Raw genomic sequence first — 26,873 nt, 5'->3', positions numbered from 1 at the left:
AACAGAGTTTAGTTGCACAGATGCTTGTTTGAGCTGTGTATAGTTAATGTGTTGCTATACCGCCGCCCATATTTCCAATCATACATGGCCTCTGTCACATGATATTTGCCCCGCAGCCACTTTGTATTGACAAAACTACACTAAAGCTGCACCAAGAGTAGGAACACAGTCGTTCAATAACACATTACCGAGGAGAATCAATCGTTTTATTTTCAGGCATTCTGTTTAGAGATTTCATTGTGTGGACTAAAAGCTTAGCCAAAAACTAACAACACTTTCTCAGTCATTATCAACCACATGACCTTCTGTTTTGTGGCTTGCTTTGTTTGAGCCCTGCTTACAAAAGGAAAGCCAGAGTCCAAAAATCCCGGCTTCAGCGCTGTTTGCTTTGATTACGTCACGCTAATCCGCCCTTTCTCATCAATCTATCAGTCTTCTTTTGGTGTTTCCTGGATATTGTGGTCTATGTTCAACTGTCACGATTTTTGTACTCGCCAAAAAAATTGACAACGAGAAAAACTGGAAAAGAAGAAGACTTTGGAAAGAAAATCCCATTGGTTGACACCTTTTAAGTTTGACGGCTCATCTGAATCCTGCCTAACAAGAAAATCCTGTCCAACACCATAATATCCTTTAAGAGCACAGCCAAGACCTGAGATAGCATAGGAGCTGCAGTTTACTCTCTTCCATGGAGGAATCTGCAGGATGATGGAGGCGAAGGTGTTGCATGGTAGCACACCCATCATTGACTGACATTTCCTGCAGACCAAGGTTTCCACTGCCAAATGCCTTTTTTTAACTCCCACACAAGCTAGCAAGCTAACTTCTGTAGAAGTCTCCCTCTGTCATTCTTTATCTGTCTCTCATTAGTCATCTCTTTGACATGATATTTCCTTTTCTGTAGGAGCCACATGCTGTGTGCCAGTGGCTGCTCAGCTCATGTATCCCTCTTCTAAATTATTTAAAAGGAGCTGCATTATTTACAAATATTATTGCATGTATTAAAAAAAAATCACATTTACTGTCAGTGCTGCAATTTAATTTCTCATCCAGAAACTAAAAATGGTAATGCACTAGGCTACTTCCCACTGTCCTCCTCCTTATCATGTCCTGGAGGCATCGGTCAGGAAATTCTACTTCTGTTTCCAGGATGTGGGAGAACCTTTTAAGACTGCAGAGTAATCTGTGCACAGCCACTATCCCTTCCAGGATGGCCTGTCGAAGCCAAGCCCACAGCGAGGGCCCAACTGGCTGATGTGATGTGACACGTGTACGGCTCCTGATACTAACTGCCTTACAGAGAGACAGAAGTAGTGGGGGTGTGGGGTGTGGTGGGGGGTGTGGGGGAGAGAGAGAGTTGGTGTCTGGGTGGTTTCAGACGAGGAGGAAATCATCAAGGCTGAGAGGAAGGTGGAAGAGAGAGTGCTTGAGTAAATGAGAGGCGGTGTGATGCAGTTACACCACCACCACAACTGAAAGTGTGTAATTGCTCTCCGTGTATTAACCAAGCAGATGCATCTGAGCTACAGTACTGTTGACTCCAGTCATTAGAATAGCAAAGCCCATAGCTATAGAAAGTCATCTGATGCTGCGCTGCTATTTATACCACAGTGCTCCATCAGTGTAAGCTAGCCTTTTTAGCATCACAGCACAGCACAAGGCTCAGCATCCGGTTTGCTGCTGCTAATGCATTTTTATGGAAACACCCAAGCCCTTCATCAGCGCCGGCCTACAACACACACACACTGCTCCACGGCTAGCTGTGTCATGCTATCTGGCTGCGCTCTGTGTGTGAAAAGTTTGTGATTAGCTTAAGACTTAGTGAGTGTTGGCTTTTTCCATCTTTTAATTCCTGCGGTTTCAGCTGTTAATTTGCAGATGTCTCTAAAGTCATCTGCGTTTGTGGTGGCATGCCTGAACTTGTCATGGGTGTGTGTATGTGTCAGCGAGATGTCTGAAAGTACAGAGAGACAGATTCAGAGAGATGATCCCATGATACTGTTGTTGTCATGCATCATGAAGACAACTGTAACCTTTAACGCAGATGCATATGACTGAGAATGGTGTGGATTGCCTTGGGGAAATAGCCAGCTCACTGTTTGTGCGTGTGTGTGTTTCTGGGTCGTAGGTTAACCCTCTGAACCCTGGGCAGTTTTTGCTTGAGAGAATTCAAATTGTCTTCTGGGGTTTAACGCAATAAATCCTTAAGACTGAACATGCTTTAGATCGACTTTACATGTTTCCAACCTCTACAGTTATTTTATAGACTAAAGAGTTTGCATGTTATTGTACAATTTTACACAAACGGTATCACAAATTCTTGGTGTGCCCTCTTTGTGTAAACACAGCTGACAAATAAGCCACTTGAATATTAGTACTTATAATCAATTCTTATTGTGTATGCGAATATCTTATTTATGTCCTTTTTTCTGCAGTGTTTGGTTAGTGAACGTATATTTAAAATGTCAATATCTCATGATACATTTAATATAGATGAAAATGTGACAGGTCTGGTAAATACTGAGGAGATAAAGTGCACAAAACATATTTATTTGTATTTTGTTGTTCACCCTGAGAGCTTACATTTGATTTCTATCAGGTTGACATAGTCTCATGGATCTTGTCCTGTTCTAGCTGAAGTTTCAAACAAGCAATCTGATTACGGTAGTTACGGTAAGATCATCATAGAATTAATCATAAACACACCCGATTGTTAGAGGACAATTTGCTTATAATAAACTAATGAAACCACATCCTGATTGATTGATTGATTGGTTTTGTATGGAGTCATTGGTAATATTCACATGCATAAATTGCTTGTGTCGTCCCTAAGGGCTTGGGTTTGTTTACAGTTGTTAATATATCCATACACTATGATATTGATATTCGTCCTGTCCCTGGGAGTGGGGGGATTCAGTGTTCAATACTATCCCGATGCTTGATACAACTGATTGGAAATCCTTCTGTGTGAGCTCACGCAGACAGATATTATATATAAGTATAACATGAAATAATAAACAACAAGGGCAGAGAGATGGATACAGAAGGAGGAAATATTAGAGTCTTTCTCACGGGAGGGAAAGAAAAGTGATGTCAATATTTGTATCAGGGAAGTAATATTGCTACTGACACACCCAGGACCTGCAATTGTGTTGATAGTGTTTGCTGTCACTCCTTTTGTACATATACTGGACGTACATGGGTAGTTGTTATGTACACAGGCACAAACAGAAGACAGGGAAGTAGATGTGAAATGAGGATGCACATGTGCATAATGAGATGGACATGAAGTTGTGATTTAGATGTTTGATGCACCCAACAAAACACTACACAATGTGTTGTGTTGAATTTAGAATCTGATGTTCACAGAGGACACAAGCTGAATGTGTATAGACCTTGTAATTATAGGTTGTATTGTAGAGTACATGGGTTCAAATGGCCTCTCTAACATTTCTAATATCATCATGTGTGCATGTGTGTCCCTCCAGCTGTCTGTGTGTCCTCCTGCATGCAAACAGAATGGCTGGTCACGCACACTTCATGCTGCAATGCTGTGCTGTACTTTGTCAGGTTAGTGAGGCCAGGCTCCTCTTCCTCGCTGCTCCTGTGTCAGCTGTAACGAGGTGGTGCCCTCCTCTCACCACAGGCATTAATCTCGCTGCACACAGATGAGGCTCATGGGGCAGCACAGGAGAAAAAAAGGAAGCTCTGTGTGTGTTTATCTGTGTAAAAGCTTTCCTTTGTGTCCATGTCAGATCCTTGGTTGTTGCTGCAGTCTGACAGACAGCGTTCTCTGCATCCTTCCTTTATCTGTCTTGCTTGTGATCCTGACCTAACCTGCACTCCCAGAACTAGACTCCGAAGACTTTGCATTTTATTTACTGCCCTTACCGCCCCGCCACATGACACAGTGTAGATATGCAGACAGGCCTTATGAATGCAACTTATTATCATTCTGTGTGCTAAGAATGACTAGAATGAACACAATGTATGGTGAGTCACAGACTAAACTGTGATTTTCACCCCAAAGAAGTCATAAAACAAAGGGTGAATTGTCCTCATTCCTCCTCACAATCTGCTCTGGCTGTCTCCTGATAAATAGGTTAAGGTGCAGACTTGGGTATTTTTTTCACTCTGAGCAGGGTTGAAGTTCCTTTTTGGTCGCTCAGCAGATTTTGTGTGCTTGAGGCTACATGTGTTAGGAGCATGTGCAAGTATGTGCCTTAACTTGCTGAATCTTTGGAGTGTACTTCCTGTTTAAAAGCACATGTGTTCAAATTCTCATTAACCCTTAGAGAAGTCATTTTAACCTTTGCGACATGCCACAATTTATATTATTAACATCAAGCTATCTCACGCCACAAATTTCTGAGTGAAGTCCAGTGATCGGGCCAATCAGCACTGAAAACCTTTGCACTTTCTTTTGATGAGTGTGGCAAAAAAAAAAATCAGTTCTTCTTTAGTCACGCTGAGGAAGCTCTAAGCCTGCTGTGGTTGGCCAATCCATGACTTAAAATTTTACAAATGTGAGTTGTTAATCAGTCACCCTATTCCCACATGATGTGTTCCAGAAGGCCAATAGTTTTCGTGCTGATCTCTCTATGTGTGTGTGTGGGAGGACAGGGGGGTGGGAGTAGTTGGGATATACAAATACACAAACATTATTTAAAGGAAAATACTCTCCTGGTGGTGTTTTATTGGCCTCATTGCTGAGAGTTTCAGCACACACAGATCAAAACAAAGTGCCTGTGGCTTGTTGGGGTTAGTCGGCATTCCATGCAGCTCCAGATAAGAGACTTAATCAATGAGTGTGACCTTATTCTAGTCAATAGCCTCTTTTCGGTGGTTGGAAGAAGGGACAACTGGAAGATACCTCAGGATGTTTGTGCACTAACACAGTCACACCATATAGATGAAGAAAGTCCCCACGGCATGCTCTTTGGAACTTATTTATAAGAGTAATTGTAAATAAACTCCCTTTTGTTCATGCTCAGAATCTAAATGATCTACAATCAGTAGGATCTTCAAACTGCACTAACTCTAAAACATACCAATGAGCAGTGATTCCTTTAATTGACCAGACAAAGGCCTTCTGACATTGTCACTGTGAGCATTTTCATGCTCCATCAGTGCATTGGCTTTCTGCCATGGATCTACGATAATTATGTTTTACTAATATTTGAAGAGCAATAGGTCCCCTTCTCAGGGAGTTCCCTGAATAACTGTGGTTTAAACAGAAGTGTGCACTTTTCTTCTTTTATGTACTCACTTTCTTCCACTGAGAATGCACTTTACCTTTGCACAAATAGTGTTCGATCCACACTAATGCCAGGCAAAGACCAAGGTTCACTGGACACTAATCAGGGAAAGGCTGTTTGCTGACGGTGCTCCACCAGCCTGTCACTCAGAGGGAGCACTCCAAAAGGTCATCTGCAGTTTTTGCACATGCTTATAGTGAGCAAGCACTTCTGTGACAACAGCATTACATGTTTTAGGAAAATTAGACTCATTACACTGAATAGCAGTAAAATGGATCCATGAATCTTTGAGCAGGATTCGACATTTCTTTCTCCACCACATTTTCCCCATTGTGGGACAAATAAAGGTTTTTCTTAATCTTAACATACGGTAATTTTCAACACTTAAGGACACTTTGAGTAAGAATAAATTGGATGTCAGTGCAGACTTTTTGGTGCTGTAGATGCCAATTTACTATACACACATGGCTCCAGTCTGTCATGCCCGTGCTTCAGGAGTGCTAGCATCCTATTTGGTGCCACACTTTGTCACGCATTATGCTTGTTTTGTATGGTTTGTGGCACTATAGCTCAATATCTCTTTTGTGCACGGTTAGTAAGATACAGTGGATTCTATGCTGTGATAAAAAGCAAGCACCCCTGACCAAGCCTCGTACAACAACTGCTACAAGGAGCAGTGTAGTGTTGAATGAGGTAATCCGCTTTGTTGTTTTCTTTTTTCTTCCATTTTAATGAGTGTGGCTAGGTAGCTAGCAATGATTGTTAATCCCATCCACAAAGCTTTACCTCATCACTGGTTGTTACTTAATGAGCAGACTTCTCTTGCTAAATGCTAAATAAATCCACACCAGTGGAGGTGCATGACATTGGAAGAGAAGGAACAGTGTAGCTTTCCACCTGTAGATGCAGACTTAGATTATAAACCACAATTATGCTATAAATATTATTCAAGGCAAACAAAGATCTCTTATCTTATAGCACTATTTTCCTATCATAATCATCATTCTAAACAGATTAAGAGGCTGGAATTATTCAGATAAACCATGGCATGGGGCCATATGGACCTCATGTGACCAGCAAAAGGTCATGACATTACCCTGTGGGTACAGGGAGTGGCTGCGTTGAGTGCCTTTAGTGGTCAATCAGCCTCTTTCACATGTAAAACAATGGGCCTCCTTGACTGTACTGTGTGCTTGAGCGACGTCTAGAGAGCCTCCGCGGCTCGTGCTGCAGTCCGATTCATATGAATTTGCCAGTCAGCAAACAAAGCAAAGCTTCTTTTGGGATTATCATCATTAATAATTGGCCTGATCATTGATGATGTCATTTCCTCATCCGTTTTTATCAGGTATTGTAAATAAATACCTGTTTGTATGGTCTTGCATGCCCCATTTGTTTTGTGACCTCAATGACCCCTATTTGTGGAAGTTTGTTGTGTGTGACATAACATTATTGGTAGATTTATGTCAGTAGGACAGAGGCTACAACACAGCATTGTGGGAATGCTGATCTAGTGGGTTGTGGAGGATTAGGGTCAGCAGAAGTAAGGAGCTCAGGCCTCCTTCTTCATAGCCTCTGGTCCTCATTTTAATCTAGCTCAATTATGCATGCATCTTTACTATCATATTAATGGATGTCATTTTACAGTAGCATATAGTAGGCCTGTACCTTAGTGCACATGGGTGCTGTTCCACATCTCCCTGCAGATTGTACTTTTCCGGTCACAATGCAGTGACCCGCTCAGTGCACATGACGCCTTACACATAACTGAAGAATTCAAATCCCATGCAGTGCATGACCATTGAACCGACACTTTTCTCCCCAGCAGCGCGCAGAGAAGGAGTCTTGAGGTTAGTTGGTTCAAACTCAGCAGGTCTTGCACCCATCGCCCTGCTCTCCGCTCATTGGCTTTGTCATTCCAGCTGCGATAGTGTCTGTGAACAGAGAGCATTATTCATGTCCTCAGAGGGGGGCAAGTCCTAATTGAAATTCCACTCTTTTCTACTGGAATGAAGCAGGGCCACTGACACCCACTGTATTATGCTGGCCCTGTCACCTTGAAACGCCCATCTGGAGACTGTTCACATTACTAGGGCAGCAGAAAGGACTCATTACTAAAAAAACAGTGATGTATAACAAAAACGGATGAATAAAGCAAGACAATATGAGAACACAGGCATTCCTGCAGTTTTATGCTTCGGTGTGTGAACCTATCCTCTGTACTGCAGTAACTGAAGGGCTTGGCTGTCTGTGGTTGCTGGCTGCCAGTGTGGTGTGCATGCTAATGACTGAGTGAATGAATCAGTGCCATTCTGATAAAGGAAAAATAAGTACAAGGAACCTCTTTCTAGTTAGTTTGACAGTCACAGACTGTCTCAGAACAACATGTACACAGTGGTTTATTGTCCTTTTTTAAAGTTAATCAAGTCTATTGAAAGATTTTCACTATCGAAATTATTTTCATATAATACAGAGGAGAGCAGCAGATACTCTGTATATTTTATCTTTAATGAGTTCAGTTAGCTGAGTTTTTTCTTTGTGTTAAAGGTCACTGTTGTTGAAATTATGCTGTCAGGATAGTATCCTTGTTCCGGCCTGTCCGTCTCACTTACTCACAGATGTGTTCTGTTTTGTTGGTTGACTCATCAGCTCAGCGCCTGTCATTATGAGGAACAATCAGCTGATGTTCAAAGCTTTTTAAATGATCCCTCAAATACTGCACTTTTATTGATCTCATATTCTCCCTTGACCACACACTTAACATCTGTTTTTATTTTATAATGTACAACTACCTAGTTGTATCTGTGGCTGTGGTTTTCCCAAGCAGAAAAAAAATTAAAAACTCATGCTGTCTTTCTTCTCTCCTCTTTGCCAGGAATCGAGCTGTGCCTGCCAGGATGGCGATTTTCCATGACCATGGTGGCTAGTTTTGTGGTTTTGGGCGGTCAGCTGCTGATGCCCGGGGTGGCGTACCTTTGTCGTGACTGGCAGGTACTTCAAGCTGTCATCATCTGTCCCCTGCTGCTTATGCTGTCCTACATTTGGTAAGAAAAAGAGACCTCAGCATGTGCTGCGATGTAGAACACAGTTCTGATGTACCTGTGTCTTTCATTTTAATTATACACATATACATCCTCTGCCTAAGTAGGTGATGCCATCTGCATTCAAAACCTACATGTGTTAGATCTCAAGGATTTAGACCACTTTCCATGGTCTAAATCAGACCTTGTTAAGCCCAAGATGCTTGTGTGGATTTATATTGTTTGGTTAAATCTTTGCTTACAAGGACATTTTTCAGTAGTTTATTTAATTCAGCTGGGAATTGAAAAGTCTTTTTGTTAACTCATTTACTTTGACCTCTGCAGTCTCTTTTGCTAAATCTCAGGCAATAAATACGTGTTTATTTTTCACTGTTTATTCTCGGGTGATGCACGCTGCTGTACAGTGTTGCTGATGTGTACAAAGACAGCAGAAGAAAACCCAAGAATATAGATTTTGTCACAGACCTTGGCTTTCTTCCAGGGTTTGCCTGAAGAACAATGAGGGAGTTTCCATTCACAAACAGCCAAAACAACTTGAGGGACACATTTTTAACCATATATTGGTGTTAACAACTAGATGTGTTGTAACTGTTTACCATGTGCTACATGTGCATCTGCTAGACAGCACACCAAGTAACTTAGGTCTGTTTGCCATGTGAAGATTTTTGCAGGTTTCCATGGCAACATTTAAACTTGGCCTATATATATGCTTTAAAACATTTTACCCTTCAAATCCCCATAGTACCCGCAGAGTGCAACCAATGTGCATCTCGTGTAGTGTTTCAGAGGAAATGCACAACAAACAAATGGACAAGATAAGTGCAGCCATTAGTGTGCACAAGCGACCATGTAGTCAGAAGCAACTATATATTTGACTTGGAGTACTGGTCGAAAGTTTGTGAGACTTTTTTCTAGTGTGCACAAATATGACATAAATCATAAGCTGATGTTCACTTAAGTCCTGTAAAAAGAGAACCCAGTCAAACAAATGACACATAAATATTTCACATTGTCATTTATTATTTCAAGACAATGATCGATATATGTGAGTGTTTAAAGCTTTATCACACTGCAGACAGGCAGCAGTGTTCTCACTGGAGAGGGCTGGCTTTCTCCTTACAGCTCTGCCATGCACACCCTGTTGTTCAGTGCTCTCCTGATTCATGAACATTAGCATTAGCCAATGTGAGAGATGTCTTTAGTGGACTTTTACTTTTTGGAGTAATATTTGGATTTGTGGAGCCCAAATTCTTTATAGAAAATTGTGTAACCTTTTTTCTGCCCGATGAGCAGGAACAGCTCCTCTGATAATGCAATTACACACTTCCAAAAACACTGTTGTTTAAATCAAACAGGACACTCCCTGACATCTTCCATTGATTGAAAACACCTCTGAACCAGGGCATTCTTATAAATAATGAACTGCTAATTTGTGAGGTTCAAATACTTTTTACCACTCATATATAATATGTAATATTGGATCATTTCATGAATAAGTAAGTGAAAAAGTTAAATATTTCTGTTTATTCTGTTTGATTTAGTTCCCTGTTTCACCGGTCGGGATTTGTGATTTGGGTCTTATCTAGTTGCACAGTGAACTCTGTCCTCGCACAGCATAAACCACTGAGATGTAGAATACAAATACACGAGTCAGCCTTCATGAGAGCATTCTGGGAATTTAAAAAAATGAGGCCATGTTGACTTTCTTAATCCAAACAGTGTTTATGGGCACAAGTTAAATTCATCACGAGTGGCTGACTCCACAAATACAGAATACAGCTGATTGTGCTACAGATTTGAACCCTGCAGGTGATCTAAGATTGCTGAACTATGGAAACCACATTAGTGCAAAAAATGATGAAACCTGCACTTTTACTTGTTTTGGACACCAACTTAAACCAACCATGACACATGGCATGTGAATTTACAGACTTCAGATCTTCAGTTGCATTGTATTCAAACAACAAAATCAAGGTTTGCAGTAGCACTGCTTAGCACAGCAGTGAGTGAGATCACAGCCAGCCTTTCAGAGGGAGGACTCTCTTCATTCTGACTCACTTTTTTTCATGTCATATTAACAAGGACATCCCCCGTCTTTTTGACAGGATCTTCCCTGAGTCACTGCGTTGGCTGCTGGCCACACAGCAGTACAGCCGCTCCAAGTGGATCATGGGACACATAGCAAAGAAAAATGGAGTGAACATGGAGCTCGACGTAGATAACATCCAATCAGGTATAGTATTAGCATTAAAAAGCTGCATTTTATATGTAATATTTATTGATATTTCTGCTGAAATACATCTCTGCTGTAGCCTGCATTCAGCTGTATCCCCCAGCTGTGCGCCTTCCAAAATAAGACAGATTGGCAAGGTTACGTACATTTCCTGTCTTGTTACCATAGTAACTTCCTACTACAGAGGTAGCAGTGGGTGTTGAACATTACATTATGACACTTTCAGGCGCTCATTAATTTCATTACAGCCTGGATGAGTGGACATGAGCAGACGTGATGGTGTACAGAGGGCAGATGGATGCAGGTCAGGCACTTTGACCTCAGGTCAACTTGTCTACACTAAGAGGCAAATGGCAAAGTGAAGTGTGTTGTGATTTAACAGCACAGATTTTCCAAAATGTTTTTTTCTTTTTTGCCTAACTGTAGTTATCAATACATTTGGGGGAGGAAAAAAGTGCTATTACTGGGGGAAAAAAGGGCTTCTGGAGGAACCATCGACTGTGAAATTGACTTCTTTAAAACTGTGTGCTGATGCAGCATTTAAAGGAAGAAAAAAAGTGCTTTCCCACAGATGTTAGTTTACCAGTTGTCCATGACCCTTACAGTACAGTTTCATACTTTCAACACCACACTGTAAGGCACTGACTGTTCTTGATTATAGGGACATCACAAAGCGCTGAGGCATGACAGATGCATGTGTAACCGCTGATTAGGGCCATCTTTGGAAAGTGAGCGTGATAATTTACATCGATCTGAGTGGGGATAATCTTACTCAGACGTTTGTAGCCTGGCCAGGGGATCACTGGAAAGCCTGAGTCGTTCAGCCAGAGATAACCTTGAGGGGGTGGTGTGGAATGCTGTCACATGCCTGAGTCAGTGTGAACGCACAGTATCACAAAGGCATACAGAAAGTGTGTTTCTGTGGCAACCCTGCAACCTGATACCAAAACTGAAATCTGTATGGGCTATGTCATACATCAAGCAGCGGCTCAGGGGTGTTACCCACTCAGGAACTCTTCTTCTTCTTCTTCTTCTTCTTCTTCTTCTTCTTCTTCTTCTTCTTCTTCTTCTTCTTCTTCTTCTTCTTCTTCTTCTTCTGGGAGTGTTGTCATACTTGTCTCATGGAGCAGCAGAAGATGAGCTGTGTGGGATGAAATGTTGCTCATTAAAAATATATGTGGAATTTTCACTGGGTCAAAAAAAAAAAAAAAAAAAAAAAAAAAAAAATCAGCCATGTCCTTGTTTGACACTTTTGAGATACCCAGACTGGTGTGACACTTTTATTTATAATTTGAAAGCTCAAATTATAAATAAAACTCAGAATATTTATCATGTTTAGTGAAAAAAAATGTTTATAGTTTTCTCATTTTTGGTTAGGGGCATGAAGTAATGCTAACATTGTTCTGATTATTTTATTTTCAGAACTACAAAGAGCTCTGCAAAAGAAACCAAAAAAGACATGCATTGTAAAAATGGTCGGTACGAGGAACCTGTGGAAGAATATTGTCGTGCTCTGCGTCAACTCGTAAGCCTTCTCCTCATGTATTAGTGTGTGATTTATGTGTCATTGTGCTCGTTTGCGTGTGAAAATGTTAAAAAATAGCATTGCAGGTGTGTGCCTCTATGCTTTTGGGATACTGCCTAGCTGTGTGCAGCCATTTTGTGCCGCCAAGATGCCACTGTTAAATTCGGGAGGCTGAATATATCATTGATCTTTACCCCGTACTTCTGTCTCCCCTTTCATCTCCAATGGGAGCTCTCCTCTCCATTCTCTCCATCTGAGACAGCAGCTCTTATAGCTAGGCAGACCCAGCTTTACCTCTGCTTCAGTGCACGGTGTCCCTGACTCCCAGAGACAGTATAAATTTTACATGAGCTTTGTCCTTATGAAACATTAGACAAGGAGAGGGAGGGTGTGAGCGTTTGGCTGGTGTTTATTGTGTGCTTGTGGGGTGTGTTCCTGCGTGTCAGTACGTCAGTGTTTACACGGCTTTTCAGAATATGTTGAGGTAGGGAGAAAAAAATGAAGATCTGAAAAATGATAAAACTGAACTGTGTCTTTTCTTATTTGTTCACCATATTCACAAGTTTCCTTGTTTTAAATGCATTGCAATTCAGAACCAGCTTTGTTTGATATTTCCTAATGCCTTTACCTCATTACTTCCCTCTCTCTCTGTGTCTTTGCTCTGTATCCAGTCTAACTGGTTATGGGATCCACCACTGCTTTGCCCGTAGCATGATGGATCACGAACCCCAGGATACCACCATGTTCCACAACTTCTATGCAAACTACTACACCATGGCGGGCATTGCGGTGGCATCGTGCATTGCGCTGTGCCCCGCGGTAGGCCTGATGGGCCGGCGTGGTGGCCTTCTTATGTTCATGATCATCACTGCCCTTGCATCACTCCTGCAGCTTGGACTGCTCAACTGTGAGTACTCTATGAAAACCACATGTGCTTGGACGTGGGGGATTCTGCTCATTCTTCAGGGGTGATGTAGTTTATGATGTTAGAATGGGTGGTCCCGGTTACTCCTGTAGATTGCAGCACAAGAACGTCTCCAGGAGTTGTTGGTTACATTATGGAAATAGATTTCTTGCGTGAGATTAGATGAGCAGATGATTAGCACTCTCAGCTCGGCTGTTTGGAGCTGTTCACACCCAGCGCTAACATAGCTAAATCTGATCACAGACAGCTTTAAGTGTGTCACTTCACACCAGCCATTAAAATGCATCTCCGAAAACTGCTGGTGACTGGGCATAATTTTCCTGCTCTGTATGCAAATAAACACTTATCTTTTCCATTTGCAAACATCACACATGCTGTTGTTTTTACCAGTTGGTGCAACGTACTGTATGTGTACACATAACCGGAGCAGAGCACAACTCCATGGCAATTTGTGGCTCAAAAAGTCAAAGATGAGCCGCTGTTGCTTTCTAATGTTGTTTTGTCGCACTGCTGTCAAGTCATATGCCATAGCTTCTGCTGCACAGGATTGTGGGTCAGAATAGCCAGAAGAGCCTGCTGGCTTTCACACTGTAGAATATGATTGCATGTAAAAGAACATCCTGGCACTTTTGGCACTTTAAACCAGACAATGTATTGGGACATATTAATTATTCATTATTATGAATATATGTATTGGTATCAGTGTGTTCCGGGCAAACTAAATCACACTAGACATACACATGAACTGTAATGTGACATATTTTTATTTTTCATTTTTTATTATTACTAGATCCATTTTGATATTTTCCAATAGGAAGAACACAGATACAAATAATAATGCATTCTCATGTCTTAGTAGTTTTGTAATGGAATGGTTGAACACGATTACTCTGTTTTAGTCAATGTGTACCACAAGCTGATCAAAACAGTACACGCCAGTTCATTCTGTTACAAATGAGCGAGACTTAATGTTTAACCCGAGTCAACACATCAAGGTTACACCGATGTTTCATGTACCCTTTGAAGCTGTATGTTATTACTTTGCCTAACACGTGTGCTTGTTTTTAATGTTGGTGCTTGTAATGTTTGATTTATCGGCTGAAGCTGCTGGCTGTGATGTCACTGTTCTGTGTATCTCACTAATGTTAATCTCTTTATTTCTCCAGTGCTGGGGAAGTACAGTGACCACCTAAATATAGGTAAGTCATATATTGTTCTTCTGATTTGCTGATAAGTTGAATTATGGAACATAAATTGATCAGTAATTGGGTCCTCTCCCTATTTATCCCTTTAAATATATGTTGAATTGTCCTACACAATGAATCATGTCACTTTTATAAAATGTGCTTTATTCAGATATCCACACATTTAAAGCAGTCATCTATATACAAACCCTGCAGACACACAGTGAAACCTTAGATGTAATTATCACTAGCTTTTTCATTTATTTATCCCTTTGTGTTGAAGAGGGTTGGCGTCTTTGTTAAGAGCTGCGAGGCCTTCCTTCTCCTCTGTATAGCAATCTCTTTATTCTCTCTCATGCTAATCCCCCTTTTGGAAGCAAGAGCGTCTGCCTCCTCTGATCCTCTGTATGCCATCTTTAACACATTTTATTTTAACACACATTCAGAGCATCTTAGATTGGCTCTTCATTCACTTTCCCTAATTTATTGACATGTTACTATAAGGATTTCTCAGCTCAGAAAGTATTTGTGATTGCACATATTGCCAAGCTTGGATTGGATAAATTGTCTAGCACAGCTTAATGCTGATTGGTTAAACTTAGCATCTCCAACTCAAGACAGGAAGTGCATTTTTTAAACTGGAACCAAACGCATATGAGCAGAACCAGAAAGGAAAGTAGGACACGAAATGGCTTGAAAGAGCAGTGTTGACTTGAGTTCTACACTGAAATATAAGAGGTGAAAGCTCTGATGAAGTTGCACCACCCTTATGCTTGCCTCTCAGTTCTTGCAATGGAAAATCACACCTCTTTTATCAGGTTACATCCTAATGGTCATGTGAGTCAAAGATAAGAATGTTAATATTTTATTATGCATTTGTGAGTCTAAACATGGTGGCGATTTAAAAATACTGTGCATTTTAATACTTACAACAAGAAATACAGTGACTGATAAGACTCCTAGTTTTGGCCTATCTTTGTTTCCGTATAACTTTCATGTTCACTCTTATCTCTTCTATTTAGCTGAATTACAACTTACAAACATTTTGTCCCAGCCTGTATTTGCATGTACTGTTGTTGTTGTCCTTTCACTGATTGTACAGGACACTGAGTGAAATTGCTCTATTTGTGTGTGTGTGTGTTTGTGTGTCTCCGGTTTTGTCTGCAGAGCGTTCTGATACGCTGAATAAGAACTTCTCCATCGCCTTCTCCATCATCGGTATGTTCTCCTCCCACGCAGTCAGCAACCTGAGCATTTTCTTCTGTGCTGAGATCACCCCAACTGTGATCAGGTAAACCTCCTCAAAAGACCAGGGCTGTACCACCAGAGAAAGAGTGGGGGTGGGGGGGAACTGTGGTTAAAAATATAGTCATCCTCCTCAAAGGAGTAAAAATCTTCAGGATAAAAATCCATTTGGACTGTACACCTGTTTTATTGTTCTGATAATCTTATAATTCAGAGGATGCTTTAGCTGTTTTCATCAGGACAGCGTGACCTGCCCCACCTCCTGTTTAATGCGGGCATGATATTATTGAACTGCAGAGAAACAGGAGACTCTCACAGTTCAGTGTCAAATGTAATCCACATCTCGAGCAAATTAGCTGTTCCCTCTGGGAATATATGACACGGCACTCAATGATCATTACACAGCCTTTCTTAAACAGTGTCGTTGGTCTGACAGTGTTCAAACGGCACCATCTGATGGCAGACTCGTGCAATGACAAAAGATGAACAGACTGCATGAACAGGAGGGTGTTTGGTGGTACTGCAGCACTCTCTGCTGCTATGTGATAAAAATGGCAGAAAAGCAGGGAACAGGAATGGAGCTTCCCTTTTGTATAAGCTATAGATTATGTGATTTTCCTTCTAGGTGATAACCATGTTTTCTCCCCACAGGGGTGGTGGTGTTGGCCTGGTCCTTGCCAGTGCTGGCTTTGGCATGCTGACTGCGCCCATCATGGAGCTCCACAATCAGAAGGGCTATTTCCTTCATCATATCATTTTTGCATGCTGCACCCTCATCTGCATCATCTGCATTCTACTGCTGCCTGAGACTCGCAACCAGCCACTCCCTGAGACCCTGGTGGATGGTGAGAACTACACACGCCAGCCTCTGCTTCCACCAAGGAAACCTGGAGAACAGCGCCTCCTGCTGGCTCAGTCTGAGAGTAGCAGAGACTACACCAGAGTGCATGACACACCACTCCACGAGGCAGCTGCCACTGCAGTGTCCACCATGGACTCGACCGCCTCCTCTGCCGTCGATTTGACTGCTCCATCCGTCGGAGACATGTCTGCCCCCATGTTCATGGAAATGCAGCCTTGCAAGCCTGAGCCCAAAGACCTCAACGGTCACTCGGTTTCTCCTACCATGACCCCTATCACAGCTCTTGGTAAAGATGGCATCACACACATCAGTAAAGAGCACCTGCTGTCTTCCACTCCTTTACGTAAGGCCCCACACGTCACAGACCCTCTTTTAGCTGATGCAGAAGAACCTCAAGCAATAGTCTTGGAATTGGTGGAGCTTAAGGACCCCGACATTCCAGACATGAATGACATCGGTCCATCTCCTACCGGAGAGGCAGGCACTCCCCCCATCCCTCAAACAGTGCCTGCCTCTTCGTTGATCTGCACCACACCCATCATTGAACCCCCACCTAGCTCCACATTAGAATCCCCCAGCCCAGTCGGTAATGACGTCGACACAAAATCTGGCCCACCTCTGCTGGATGTGACTTTAGCAGACCCCCCTAGGAGTGACAGCCACACTCCATCCCCTGCTCCCTCTCCAACTCCACTGACAGACGGTGACATTTCCACTCAGCTTCCACCTACTCCACACTTAGACATTCCAGCTCAGTTAGAGGTTGTAGATGAAGCTACATTTACTCCCATTAGAGACTCCCCTATACCTGCTGTTGTGGACTCCCAGTTAGATTCTACCTCTCCTCATCTTAACAAAACACTTTCTCGTCCCTTATCCCCCTCTAGCTCAGCCGCTATTTCACCTTCACCCACACTTCCTCCACCCACTGACTCAGGCCATGTGCCCTTAGCAGACTCTTCCACTCCCCCTGACGTACAAACGGTCAGCGCCCCTGCGCTGCCTCCTACCATTCTCCCCGTCACAGACATTGCACACACGTCCACTCCAGAATCAGCCACAGACATTGCACCAGACTCAGCTGCTTCCCTCGTCTTAGATTCCGCTTCGGGCTCCACGGAAGCAACCCCTTCCTCTTTAATGGACTTCACCGTGTCCTCCCCCATAGACTCGGGTGTCCTTTCTATCAGAGACAGTGCCAGCACAGAAATCAACACTGTTAATGGCATGGCATCGTCGTGATGAGGCGCCACAGCCAGGAAACCAAGCTTTAAGTATTGCATCAAGAGGCAGCCACCCACACGAGTACTGCAGGAGGAAAGGGGGGGGAGGTGGCGGTGGTGGTGGAAGATGGGTTGTTGCAGAGACTGTCCTGCTCAGACTTCAGACACTTAAAGGATGACTGTTTCCCACCTCAAGCTGAGTAACCTTGCAGCCCTGCATCCACCACTGCCACCCACACCTCTTCATGTATTTAGCCAATAAATGAGACCAGAGTGCCAGAGGCTGGTTTGTGACGATGTGACAGTAACTTCTGCTCTTCATGAATGTCACTGGAGATCACCAGCTTATAAACAACTCTGATGGAAATCAGGGGTGGGAGGTGAGGTGGGGGTGAGGGAGTTGCTGTCATTTTTAAGAGACTAAAACCTGCAATCACTGAGACGTGTCATCAGCACTGGTGAAGAAATGCAATGGTGTTTAAGACAAAAAAACAAACGAAAAATAGTTTCTGGTACTTTTTCTCAAATTAAATGTCATCCGAAAAATTTGTATAAAAAATGTCGCCTTACCTGTATGGACAAAAAAAATGAATGTTACAAAGTACTTTTTACCATTTTAAAGTTAAACAATCTAAATCTGTGGAATTCAATGCCAAAAAAAACAATCATTGACCAAAATAAAAAAAAAAGTAGTGCCAAAACATACAGAATGCAGTATTTTCCTGTTTGGGGAAATATTGATTAGCGCTGTCCCCTGCCATAGTCTGTATGTGGATTAAACTAAATCAGACAAAAACACATCAAATTTTTAAAAGACAAGAAGCTGTATTACAGTTTGATTAATTAAAGTTGAGCTTTCGTCGTCAGCACGTAGCTGAGTGTATGAGTAGTGAAAAGAATGACCCGTATTTTGTCGGTCTGAAGAAAAGCTTTTATTTTTCCAGTCGTCTCAGCCAATGAACTTTATGGTATGCAAATGTTTTTTTTTTTTTTTTGTAAATGTGAAAGTGTAAGTAAATGGATGATTAGCTGTTGAGCTTGATTCATTTTCTTTTTCAATTTTACTTTTATTTTTTTTTTTTAATCGAAAGTATTATTTTTGAATAATCTCCCATGGCGTGCCCTTATTGTACAAAGCTATACTTCATTCTTTCAGTATTTGTGGCACCTCAAAGTGGTGGCACTTTTTTTTCTACAATGGGGACAAAGCATGAACATGTCAGCAAAACAATCAAATTTGACAAAAAAAAGGTAAAAGTTATTTCTGAAATGAAACCCATGGATGACAAAATGTTTTGATTGCCAACTAGTTAACCTTTGGTGTGTTTCAATCATGCTCTGGCATTAATAATATGATGACATAATGTCAGTGTGTTCATGCATTCACACGCACAACTGAGTTTACCTTTGAAAAAAAAACCAAAAAAAAAAACGATGCAATACATGTGTCAAAATGACATTTTAAAACAGGTCACATTCTTATAGATATTCTTAAATTGACAGTCTCTTGCTTAAGGAAGCACTTTTTTTTCTTCCAAAGCACATTAATGTCCGTCTGCGGACAGCGTTATACTTGACTTCAATGTGAGTGTACCTTGACAGTTGTAGTACTTCATTCAGTGAAGATATTTGTCTGAAGAAGGGTGTGTGATTACCGCTGTTTACAACAATCCTTATAATAATGATGCTAAATAATAATCATCATCATCATATTTACACTGTACTGTAAACATTTAGAGCCAACTGAATGATGTCTTGTCATTTCAAATGTGATAAAACTCTCACAGTATGTCATGTGTCCAGGGAGTATCGGTGACAAAGCACGCTTGACTCTAAAGGTACTTTAAGGCTTTTTATTTTGCTTTTATCGAACGATTGATGGATAAAAGGCTCCAGATTTTCTGAATGATTAAGAAAACCTACCTGTGGTTGTGTTTCCTTGAAACTGCGCTATGTTTCAAATGATTCAGGTCATCAGAGAGTCATCATTATTATGATTATTATTATTCAACTTGCGACCATTTAATGTCAGACGTGTGTGCCGTGCTATTTCGCCTCAAAGCACAATGACCCGTTGTTGTATGTTGTCAGATCTGGTGAAGGTTGAAGTCTTTACAGTTGAAAAAAAAGGGAACAAGGAGTGGACTTTTAAAAAAGAAAAAGAAATAAAAAATGAACTAGCTACTTTTTAGCTCTTGCAATAGATCCAGGTGTAATGTGTGCAACAGTGTATTGATGCTGGTTTTAATAGAGAACGGGATCAGTAGCTTCATATCTTACTCCTCGACATCTGTGAGTGTTGGTCTCTCTATCTCAGAGTGCAGAAATTGAAATAGTGTATTCCCAAAATTAAAAAAAATAAACGTGCAACACCATGTTAATGTAATCAGCACAGCACGATACAACCAGTGTCTTCTCCAGAGGTCTGTTTCTTTCACTTTCTCCCATCACATAGTGCTGATGGGAGCAGTTACACTTGTTTTAGTAACCAATAGCGTTATTTGGAGTAAAGCTGTTAGCTGTTAGCACCAGCGATAGGGTAGACTGGCAGACACTGATGGTTGGAAAAGAAAAAAAATAGGTTTGTAAATAGTAAATGTATGTGTGAGGGGGAGGGGGAGGGGGGTCCAGTTTTGATCAGATGAAGGACATAGTGGATGATAGCATGGACTAGAGTGACTTGTTTTGAACCTGACAAATAATCAGACATGAAGTCCCCAGTGTACACATTTCAGGTTTTTGCTTCTCTCAGCCATGCAACTCAAAATCTCTCTGAAGGGAGATTTGTATGAATGTAAAAAACAAAACAAAAAGGAAAAGAAAAAAATATCATGGATTGTACCATTTACAAGTTCCAGTTGTTTGGTTTCATTTTTTTTGTGTGTTTTATTTTAACAGACATAATGCACTTGTATATAAGCCATACCTGTTGTTAAAATAAACCACTATTTATTGATCAGCTGTGGCTCAGCTGTGATTGTTAATGATGTGGGCCCCAAACGCACAATGAGTCATCAACATTTTCTCACTGTTGTTCAGGGAAGAAAAGCCAGATACAGGTTATATGTATATGTATATATAAAGATGAGCTCAAGACAGGACATCTCCATCTTTCCAGTGTGAGCAGCACAGGTGGAAAAGGAAGGAATCTTATTCTGCACCACACTGCTGATTTTTTCATGTTGGACTGTAAATTCTGACATTTAAATACGGAGGTTTTAGTGGGATTGAATCGACTGAAGAGAGCCTCATGTGGCCATCTGAGTATGTGAAATACTTGGCACTTTTTCAGCCCCAGAGAACCTCTAATTTGGAGCCATCGTGGAAAATGTAGTCCAATTTTGAGATAAACAGTACAGTGAACAAACCATTAGACCTGATTCACCTGATAATCTATTGATATATCAGATATTAACATTATTATTCATTCATTCTGTCTGTCTGTCTGTCTGTCATCAGTCTAGAGAAAATTGCAACGTTTTTCCTGCATCGGACAGTCAGGGTGATGTCAGGTGAGGATGATGCGGCATGATCCTCTGTTCCACTGCATCAAACCGGGACCATCCCATTGGCTGAGTGGGGCACAGTGATGCTGCGCTGCGCGTAACGTCATCTGTCCAGCAGCACGTTTATCTATCTCGCCGGCTCCACGCTCTCTCTAGAAATGAGGCAAGTGCTGATTTTGAGAAACACAGCGGCAACAGACTGAAGAGTGGACGCCGGTGAAGTCTCGAAAGGACGCCTCTCTGCTCGCATCCGCAGCTCAACATGAGGGAAATCGTTCACATCCAGGCTGGACAGTGCGGTAATCAGATCGGGGCGAAGGTATAAATTATATTATTTAACTAATTGTCATTTTAATCGGAGTGCTTTAATTTAAATGCGTAACGACACAGGAGGTATTTTTGTTTACCTCATCAGTCATTCTAAGCGTTTAAATGGTTAATGCATAGGCAGAAAAGAATACAAAAAAAGTTTATTATCAATTATTGATGAGGTGCAGGGTGCAGGGTGCAGGGTGGGGTCCAGTCCGGCTGGCGGCTGCAGTGTGGCCTCACTGCTGCGTGACATTTTGCCACCAAGCAGCAGATGCGCAAAAACTAAAACAAAGCCTGACAAACATGGACGCTCAATTACCCTAACAGTTAGAGCTTATGGGAATGTGTTTGTCCTGCACTAGTTCTGGGAGGTGATAAGTGATGAGCATGGCATCGATCCCACCGGCAGTTACCAAGGTGACAGTGACCTGCAGCTGGAGAGGATAAATGTCTACTACAATGAGGCATCAGGTAAAAAAATATATATATATATAGTTATGGTAGTTTTATTGTTTAAGATTAGATATGTTTGCATCTTAACATTACATAAAGTTCCATTGCTCATTATCCTTGCATGGCCTTATGCTACACATAGACCTCATTCTGAATGCTCATGTCACTAATATAGCTGCAGAGGAAAGTAGGTCCCACCATGAGTGCAGGGAAAAAACAAATTAGGACAGTGAACCTGCTAAAATATCTCTCTCTGTGTCCCTTTCTTCACTCCCCACCCCACCCCTTCTCCCCTGGTCTATAGGGAGCACAGGTATCTGCAGTCTTTGTGTAGCTGACCTGAGCTCTGTTCCACGTGTTATTAGTCTGGCATGTTGAAGGTCATTCCATATGGCACGGCCCCTGAGCATTAATCAGTCAGACATTACCTGGAAGATGCATTAATCATAAAGCACTTCAGCTTTGAGAGGAAGATGAGTCAGTCAGCGTCTCAGTGCATGTGATTCCAGGATTCAGATCACATAGTGCACTCATTTGCTTTGGCTAAATGAAAGGCCCACACACCCCTATCCTATTTCTAAACAGCAGGCAGTATTGATCCTTTGTCTGTATTGCATGCTGGCATGACATGGGGTCACGGCTGATCAAATTCTCCTCATGAATAAATATGGACAGATTGGCTTGTTTTCACGCAGGCAAGCTGTTGTTAGGAGCTGAACAGTAAGGAGCCAAGGCGAAGCATGGGCAGGGGAAGGTTGCATCTTTGTTTGAATGCACTCTGCAGAGCTCAGCATTTCTAAGATAAGCTGTACAGCATGCTGCAGCAGTTTGCTTGCAAGAAGGGTCACAGACAGACAGGCAGACAGGGAGGGTGGAGCAAAGTAAAGTGCCAGAAACATACAGGACTGGCTGAATAAAGGGCTCTTCATATAAATGATTAAAATAGAAAACAGCATCATTTTTGCTTTCTGCACAGCATATTTTGAATTAAAGTGAGATGTTTGCTTTAGGCGCAAACAGTCACTGAGACTGTTGATATATTACTCCACCCCTCTATCTATTACTCCCCGTTTCCCCTCCCATACAAAGGCAGCAAATTTGTCCCCCGTGCCATCCTTGTGGACCTGGAACCAGGGACCATGGATTCAGTTCGATCCGGCCCGTTTGGACAGCTATTCAGGCCTGACAACTTTGTCTTCGGTGAGTGGACCGTCGCCACCCATACATTACAGCACATGCACTTGTCAGCAGCTGCTGTCACATCCTATAAAGCCATGTTTTATCTGCACCCAGCTTCTGCAGTCTCTCTCAGTGAGGTGCCACCAGTGTGATGAATTGCCTGCATGCAGCTGTGTCAGACGGCTTTTCTGGTGACTTGGCAAAAAAAAGTCTATTAGCAGATGCTGCAGCTCTTCTGATAAAAAGGGAAGATAGGGAGGAAACATCACAATGCAGAATGGTCTTTTTTTGTTTTCTGTACAAGAAAACACACAATGATACTTCATGCAGTAGGTCAAGGATAAGATATAAAGTAGGAAAGATTTTAACCAGGATCCAGGAAGCCTGTGATCTGAGACAGCGCCCACCTCCTATTCAAAGCAGCCTTAATGACACAAACCTTAATGTAAGTTAAACAGGTGAGTTATAAGAAAAGCTAATCGCTGCCAACAGGTTTGTTTCTGATGTAAAGTTGGGTATTTTAACAAGGAAGATTAGCATTTTACCCAAATTCACAGACTTTGGGTAAAATGCTAATTTTTATGTTTGCACAATGACATCTGATAATTTGCATTTAGACCAAATAATGGCATAAGAGGTTGTGGTAATCTATTTAGAATATGATAAAAGATTTCACTACAAATTCACCGTGGCACCTCAAGTTGGTGAAAACGATTACTTAGATCCATTATTTATTACTTCTTAGGAGAAAATGTTAGCATTTGTCCAACGTGAATTGTTTGTTAATATTACATCATGCAGGTCAAAGTGGTGCTGGAAATAACTGGGCTAAGGGTCACTACACCGAAGGAGCCGAGCTGGTGGACTCAGTTCTGGATGTGGTAAGAAAGGAGTCTGAGAACTGCGACTGCCTCCAGGGCTTTCAGCTCACCCACTCCCTGGGTGGAGGAACCGGTTCAGGAATGGGCACACTTCTCATCAGCAAGATCCGTGAGGAGTACCCAGATCGCATCATGAACACCTTCAGTGTCATGCCGTCCCCAAAAGTGTCAGACACCGTGGTGGAGCCCTACAACGCCACGCTCTCTGTACACCAGCTCGTGGAAAATACAGATGAGACCTTCAGCATTGACAATGAGGCTCTGTATGATATCTGCTTCCGCACATTGAAGCTGACCACACCGACCTACGGAGACCTCAATCACCTTGTGTCGGCCACCATGAGTGGGGTAACCACCTGTCTCCGCTTCCCGGGCCAACTCAATGCCGACCTCCGTAAGCTGGCAGTCAACATGGTGCCCTTCCCCCGCTTGCATTTCTTCATGCCAGGCTTTGCGCCTCTCACTAGCAGGGGCAGTCAGCAGTACCGTGCCCTCTCTGTGCCAGAGCTGACGCAGCAGATGTTCGATGCCAAGAACATGATGGCTGCGTGCGACCCACGCCACGGACGCTACCTCACGGTGGCAGCCATCTTCCGTGGCCGCATGTCAATGAAGGAAGTGGATGAACAGATGTTGAGTGTGCAGAACAGGAACAGCAGCTACTTTGTGGAGTGGATTCCTAACAATGTCAAGACCGCAGTTTGCGACATCCCTCCCCGTGGCCTCAAGATGTCTGCAACCTTCATTGGTAACAGCACAGCCATCCAAGAGCTGTTCAGGAGGATCTCTGAGCAGTTCACGGCCATGTTCCGCCGCAAAGCTTTCCTCCACTGGTACACTGGAGAGGGGATGGATGAGATGGAGTTCACCGAGGCCGAGAGCAACATGAATGACCTGGTGTCCGAGTATCAGCAGTACCAAGACGCTACCGCTGATGAAATGGGTGAATATGAAGAAGATGAAATAGAAGATGAGGAAGAAGTCCGCCATGATGTTCGCCACTGAAAATAAAACACTGACTCAACACTGAACCCGTCCTCGCTGTTGGACAGTGAGCTCATGCAGATTGCTGTTTGCAGGTCGCAATGAAATATAGTTTAGCCAAAATTATGCTGCGTATAGATATGGCTTCTACTGACACAGATCATGAGTGGTGTTAGAACCTAAAATATGCAAGTATATTACAGCATTTGTTTTTCAAAGTAATGCTTCATCAGTGTAAAAACAAAATGTAAAAAAAAGAAAAGATTTTGTAACAGTGCTGTCATTGTCACAGGTGTCAAATAAAAGATCCAACTCATGTTACATGTCAGAACTTTTTAAAACTTAACCCTATATCTTCAGTGTGTTTTTGTTGATACATGCAGGACTTTCAACCTGAACAGTGAGTGCACATTCCATTTCCTCTGACAGTCCAGATTTACTCTTCAAGCCTGAGCTGAACTACATATGCACATTACAAGATCTGTATCTCCTACCCTATGAGAATCATCCATTGTACATAAAGTGAAGCAACAAAGAAATTAAGTGTAAAGCTTGAGTCATGTATTATTACAACATCTTGTTTTATTGCATTAGGTGTCAGAGTGGAACGCATCCAAGAAACTAGGGAGGAGCCCTATGAAAATAAGTTATTTCAAAGGGTTCCAGGAATTGGCTGACTGGACTTGTAGAGTTTTCTTCAAGTCCAGAATGACTCATTATCATCTGTACAGGTACAAGCAGGGAAAGTAGAGGAGGATTTTATAACACTGCAAACTGTTCATGGAATGCACGTCCTGACAGTGACCTGTTGAAACCACCACGATGACTGGGACGTACTCCACCCTAAGTGCTTCAAATGGAGCACTTGGGGAGGAAAATAGCTGTTGAACTGCTCTTTAGGTAAAGGTATGTAATGCTTTTTGCCACACCCAGGTCACAGTTGTGAAAGCAAAGATTTTTCACAAGATTTATCATTGACAAACATTTGCTTTGATGTGTCAGCCTGGAGGAGGATGGGGTGCAACTATCCACATAGCACAAAACAACTCAGCCCAAACCATAAAGCCCTGTCTGTTGACAGCATGATGACAACTTGTTGACATTTGAGTACGTATGGAAACATTTGACTTTTGGTACTACATTTTAAAGTAAAAACTATACATCATATTCTTAGGGCATGCCCTGCTGAAGAAGGGTGAAATAGGATGGAAACCTTTACTCTGCCATATCCCACCTTCTGGCTTTACTTAACTTTACTGACCAAAACCTGATTTTCAACTTTCTTTGTTTGTATGAAGCATGACTGACCCTTCTTTCAGTCAGCTACAAAGAAACCAGTTCTTCACAGACATGCTGTCTACTAGGAAAAGCTGGATGTAAACTGGATACTTACTGACAAAGATGTATATGGTAGCTGAGGAATGCATCTACAAAAAAAACCTTTTTTTATTTTAGATTTTATTATAAGAGGTGCAAAACTTCAAAAATAGAAAACATTTTCATTATGAATCAACTGCTATAATCACATAGCTAGGTATGAAAATACATAGTCCTTAATAGCAGGAACAGCAGTATATAAAACAGTGTCTCTCCACCAAATGTTTTCAGTGTTAAAAGCTGATTCTTGATCACTCTGCCCATCAACATACCCAATTGATATCTGCACACACATAAACACAAAGTCTATGAAGCTACAAAAATACACCTTTGGAATTAACACATCAGAAATATACAGAAACCATATAAAGAGTGCATCAAAACAATAGAGAATGTGTGTTGTATTTTCTTTTTTGGTCTATAGTCTCTAATCTAGTCTCCTAACCCAAATCTGGGTCTTCTGCAGAAGGTGCTTTCAGCAGTTTTAAATCTAACACAGCATATATAGTCTGGCCTTCAAGCACATCCTGATCAATTACAGTATAAATAAGTTCAGCAGTCTAATGGTCAGCAGAACAATCTTTGGCAGGACTACAGCTTAAACATTACAAAATGCAAAGCAAGCACCATGCTGAAGTAATACAGAGCAGTAAATATTGTGCTGAACGTCTGCTGGGATAAAAAC

At 41.9% G+C, this 26,873-nt stretch overlaps 2 protein-coding genes across 3 annotated transcripts in view; both read left to right on the top strand.

Moving 5' to 3' along the window:
- The window catches only part of LOC114449413 (solute carrier family 22 member 23-like), a 30,334-nt gene extending 9,879 nt beyond the window's left edge, over positions 1–20,455 (top strand). Inside the window, exons 4-10 of the mRNA XM_028427051.1 lie at positions 8,134–8,302; positions 10,405–10,532; positions 11,955–12,057; positions 12,729–12,964; positions 14,149–14,181; positions 15,334–15,457; positions 16,063–20,455. Coding sequence (XP_028282852.1) covers positions 8,134–8,302; positions 10,405–10,532; positions 11,955–12,057; positions 12,729–12,964; positions 14,149–14,181; positions 15,334–15,457; positions 16,063–17,515 — 2,246 coding nt within the window. The 3' untranslated portion in view covers positions 17,516–20,455. The remainder of the gene's footprint in view (positions 1–8,133; positions 8,303–10,404; positions 10,533–11,954; positions 12,058–12,728; positions 12,965–14,148; positions 14,182–15,333; positions 15,458–16,062) is intronic.
- A 490-nt stretch (positions 20,456–20,945) lies between these two features.
- Positions 20,946–25,116, top strand: LOC114449258 (tubulin beta-2A chain-like). 2 transcript variants are annotated; one of them, XM_028426752.1, is made up of 5 exons: positions 20,947–21,321; positions 21,677–21,785; positions 22,072–22,080; positions 22,857–22,967; positions 23,748–25,116. In XM_028426752.1, the coding sequence occupies exons 1-5, from the start codon at positions 21,265–21,267 to the stop codon at positions 24,830–24,832; spliced, it is 1,371 nt and encodes a 456-aa protein (XP_028282553.1). In that variant the 5' UTR covers positions 20,947–21,264; the 3' UTR covers positions 24,833–25,116. The 2 variants fall into 2 exon arrangements, with proteins under 2 accessions (XP_028282554.1, XP_028282553.1); XM_028426753.1 differs by lacking the exon at positions 22,072–22,080 and having other exon boundaries at positions 20,946–21,321.
- The last annotated feature ends 1,757 nt before the right edge of the window (positions 25,117–26,873 follow it).

This window comes from Parambassis ranga, chromosome 17, assembly GCF_900634625.1.
Source record: "Parambassis ranga chromosome 17, fParRan2.1, whole genome shotgun sequence".
NCBI classification, from domain to species: Eukaryota; Metazoa; Chordata; class Actinopteri; family Ambassidae; genus Parambassis; species Parambassis ranga.
The sequence above is the reverse complement of the archived record's forward strand: the minus strand, read 5'-3'. Positions and strand labels throughout refer to the sequence as shown.

What these genes read in the sequence shown, in the direction of transcription:
- LOC114449258 (XM_028426752.1), top strand. Translation starts at nt 21,265, where the DNA reads ATGAGGGAAATCGTTCACATCCAGGCTGGACAGTGCGGTAATCAGATC. An exon ending in GTAATCAGATCGGGGCGAAG is followed by an intron (nt 21,322 to 21,676) that starts GTATAAATTATA and finishes GTCCTGCACTAG; the next exon opens with TTCTGGGAGGTGATAAGTGA. An exon ending in GCCTGACAACTTTGTCTTCG is followed by an intron (nt 22,968 to 23,747) that starts GTGAGTGGACCG and finishes TACATCATGCAG; the next exon opens with GTCAAAGTGGTGCTGGAAAT.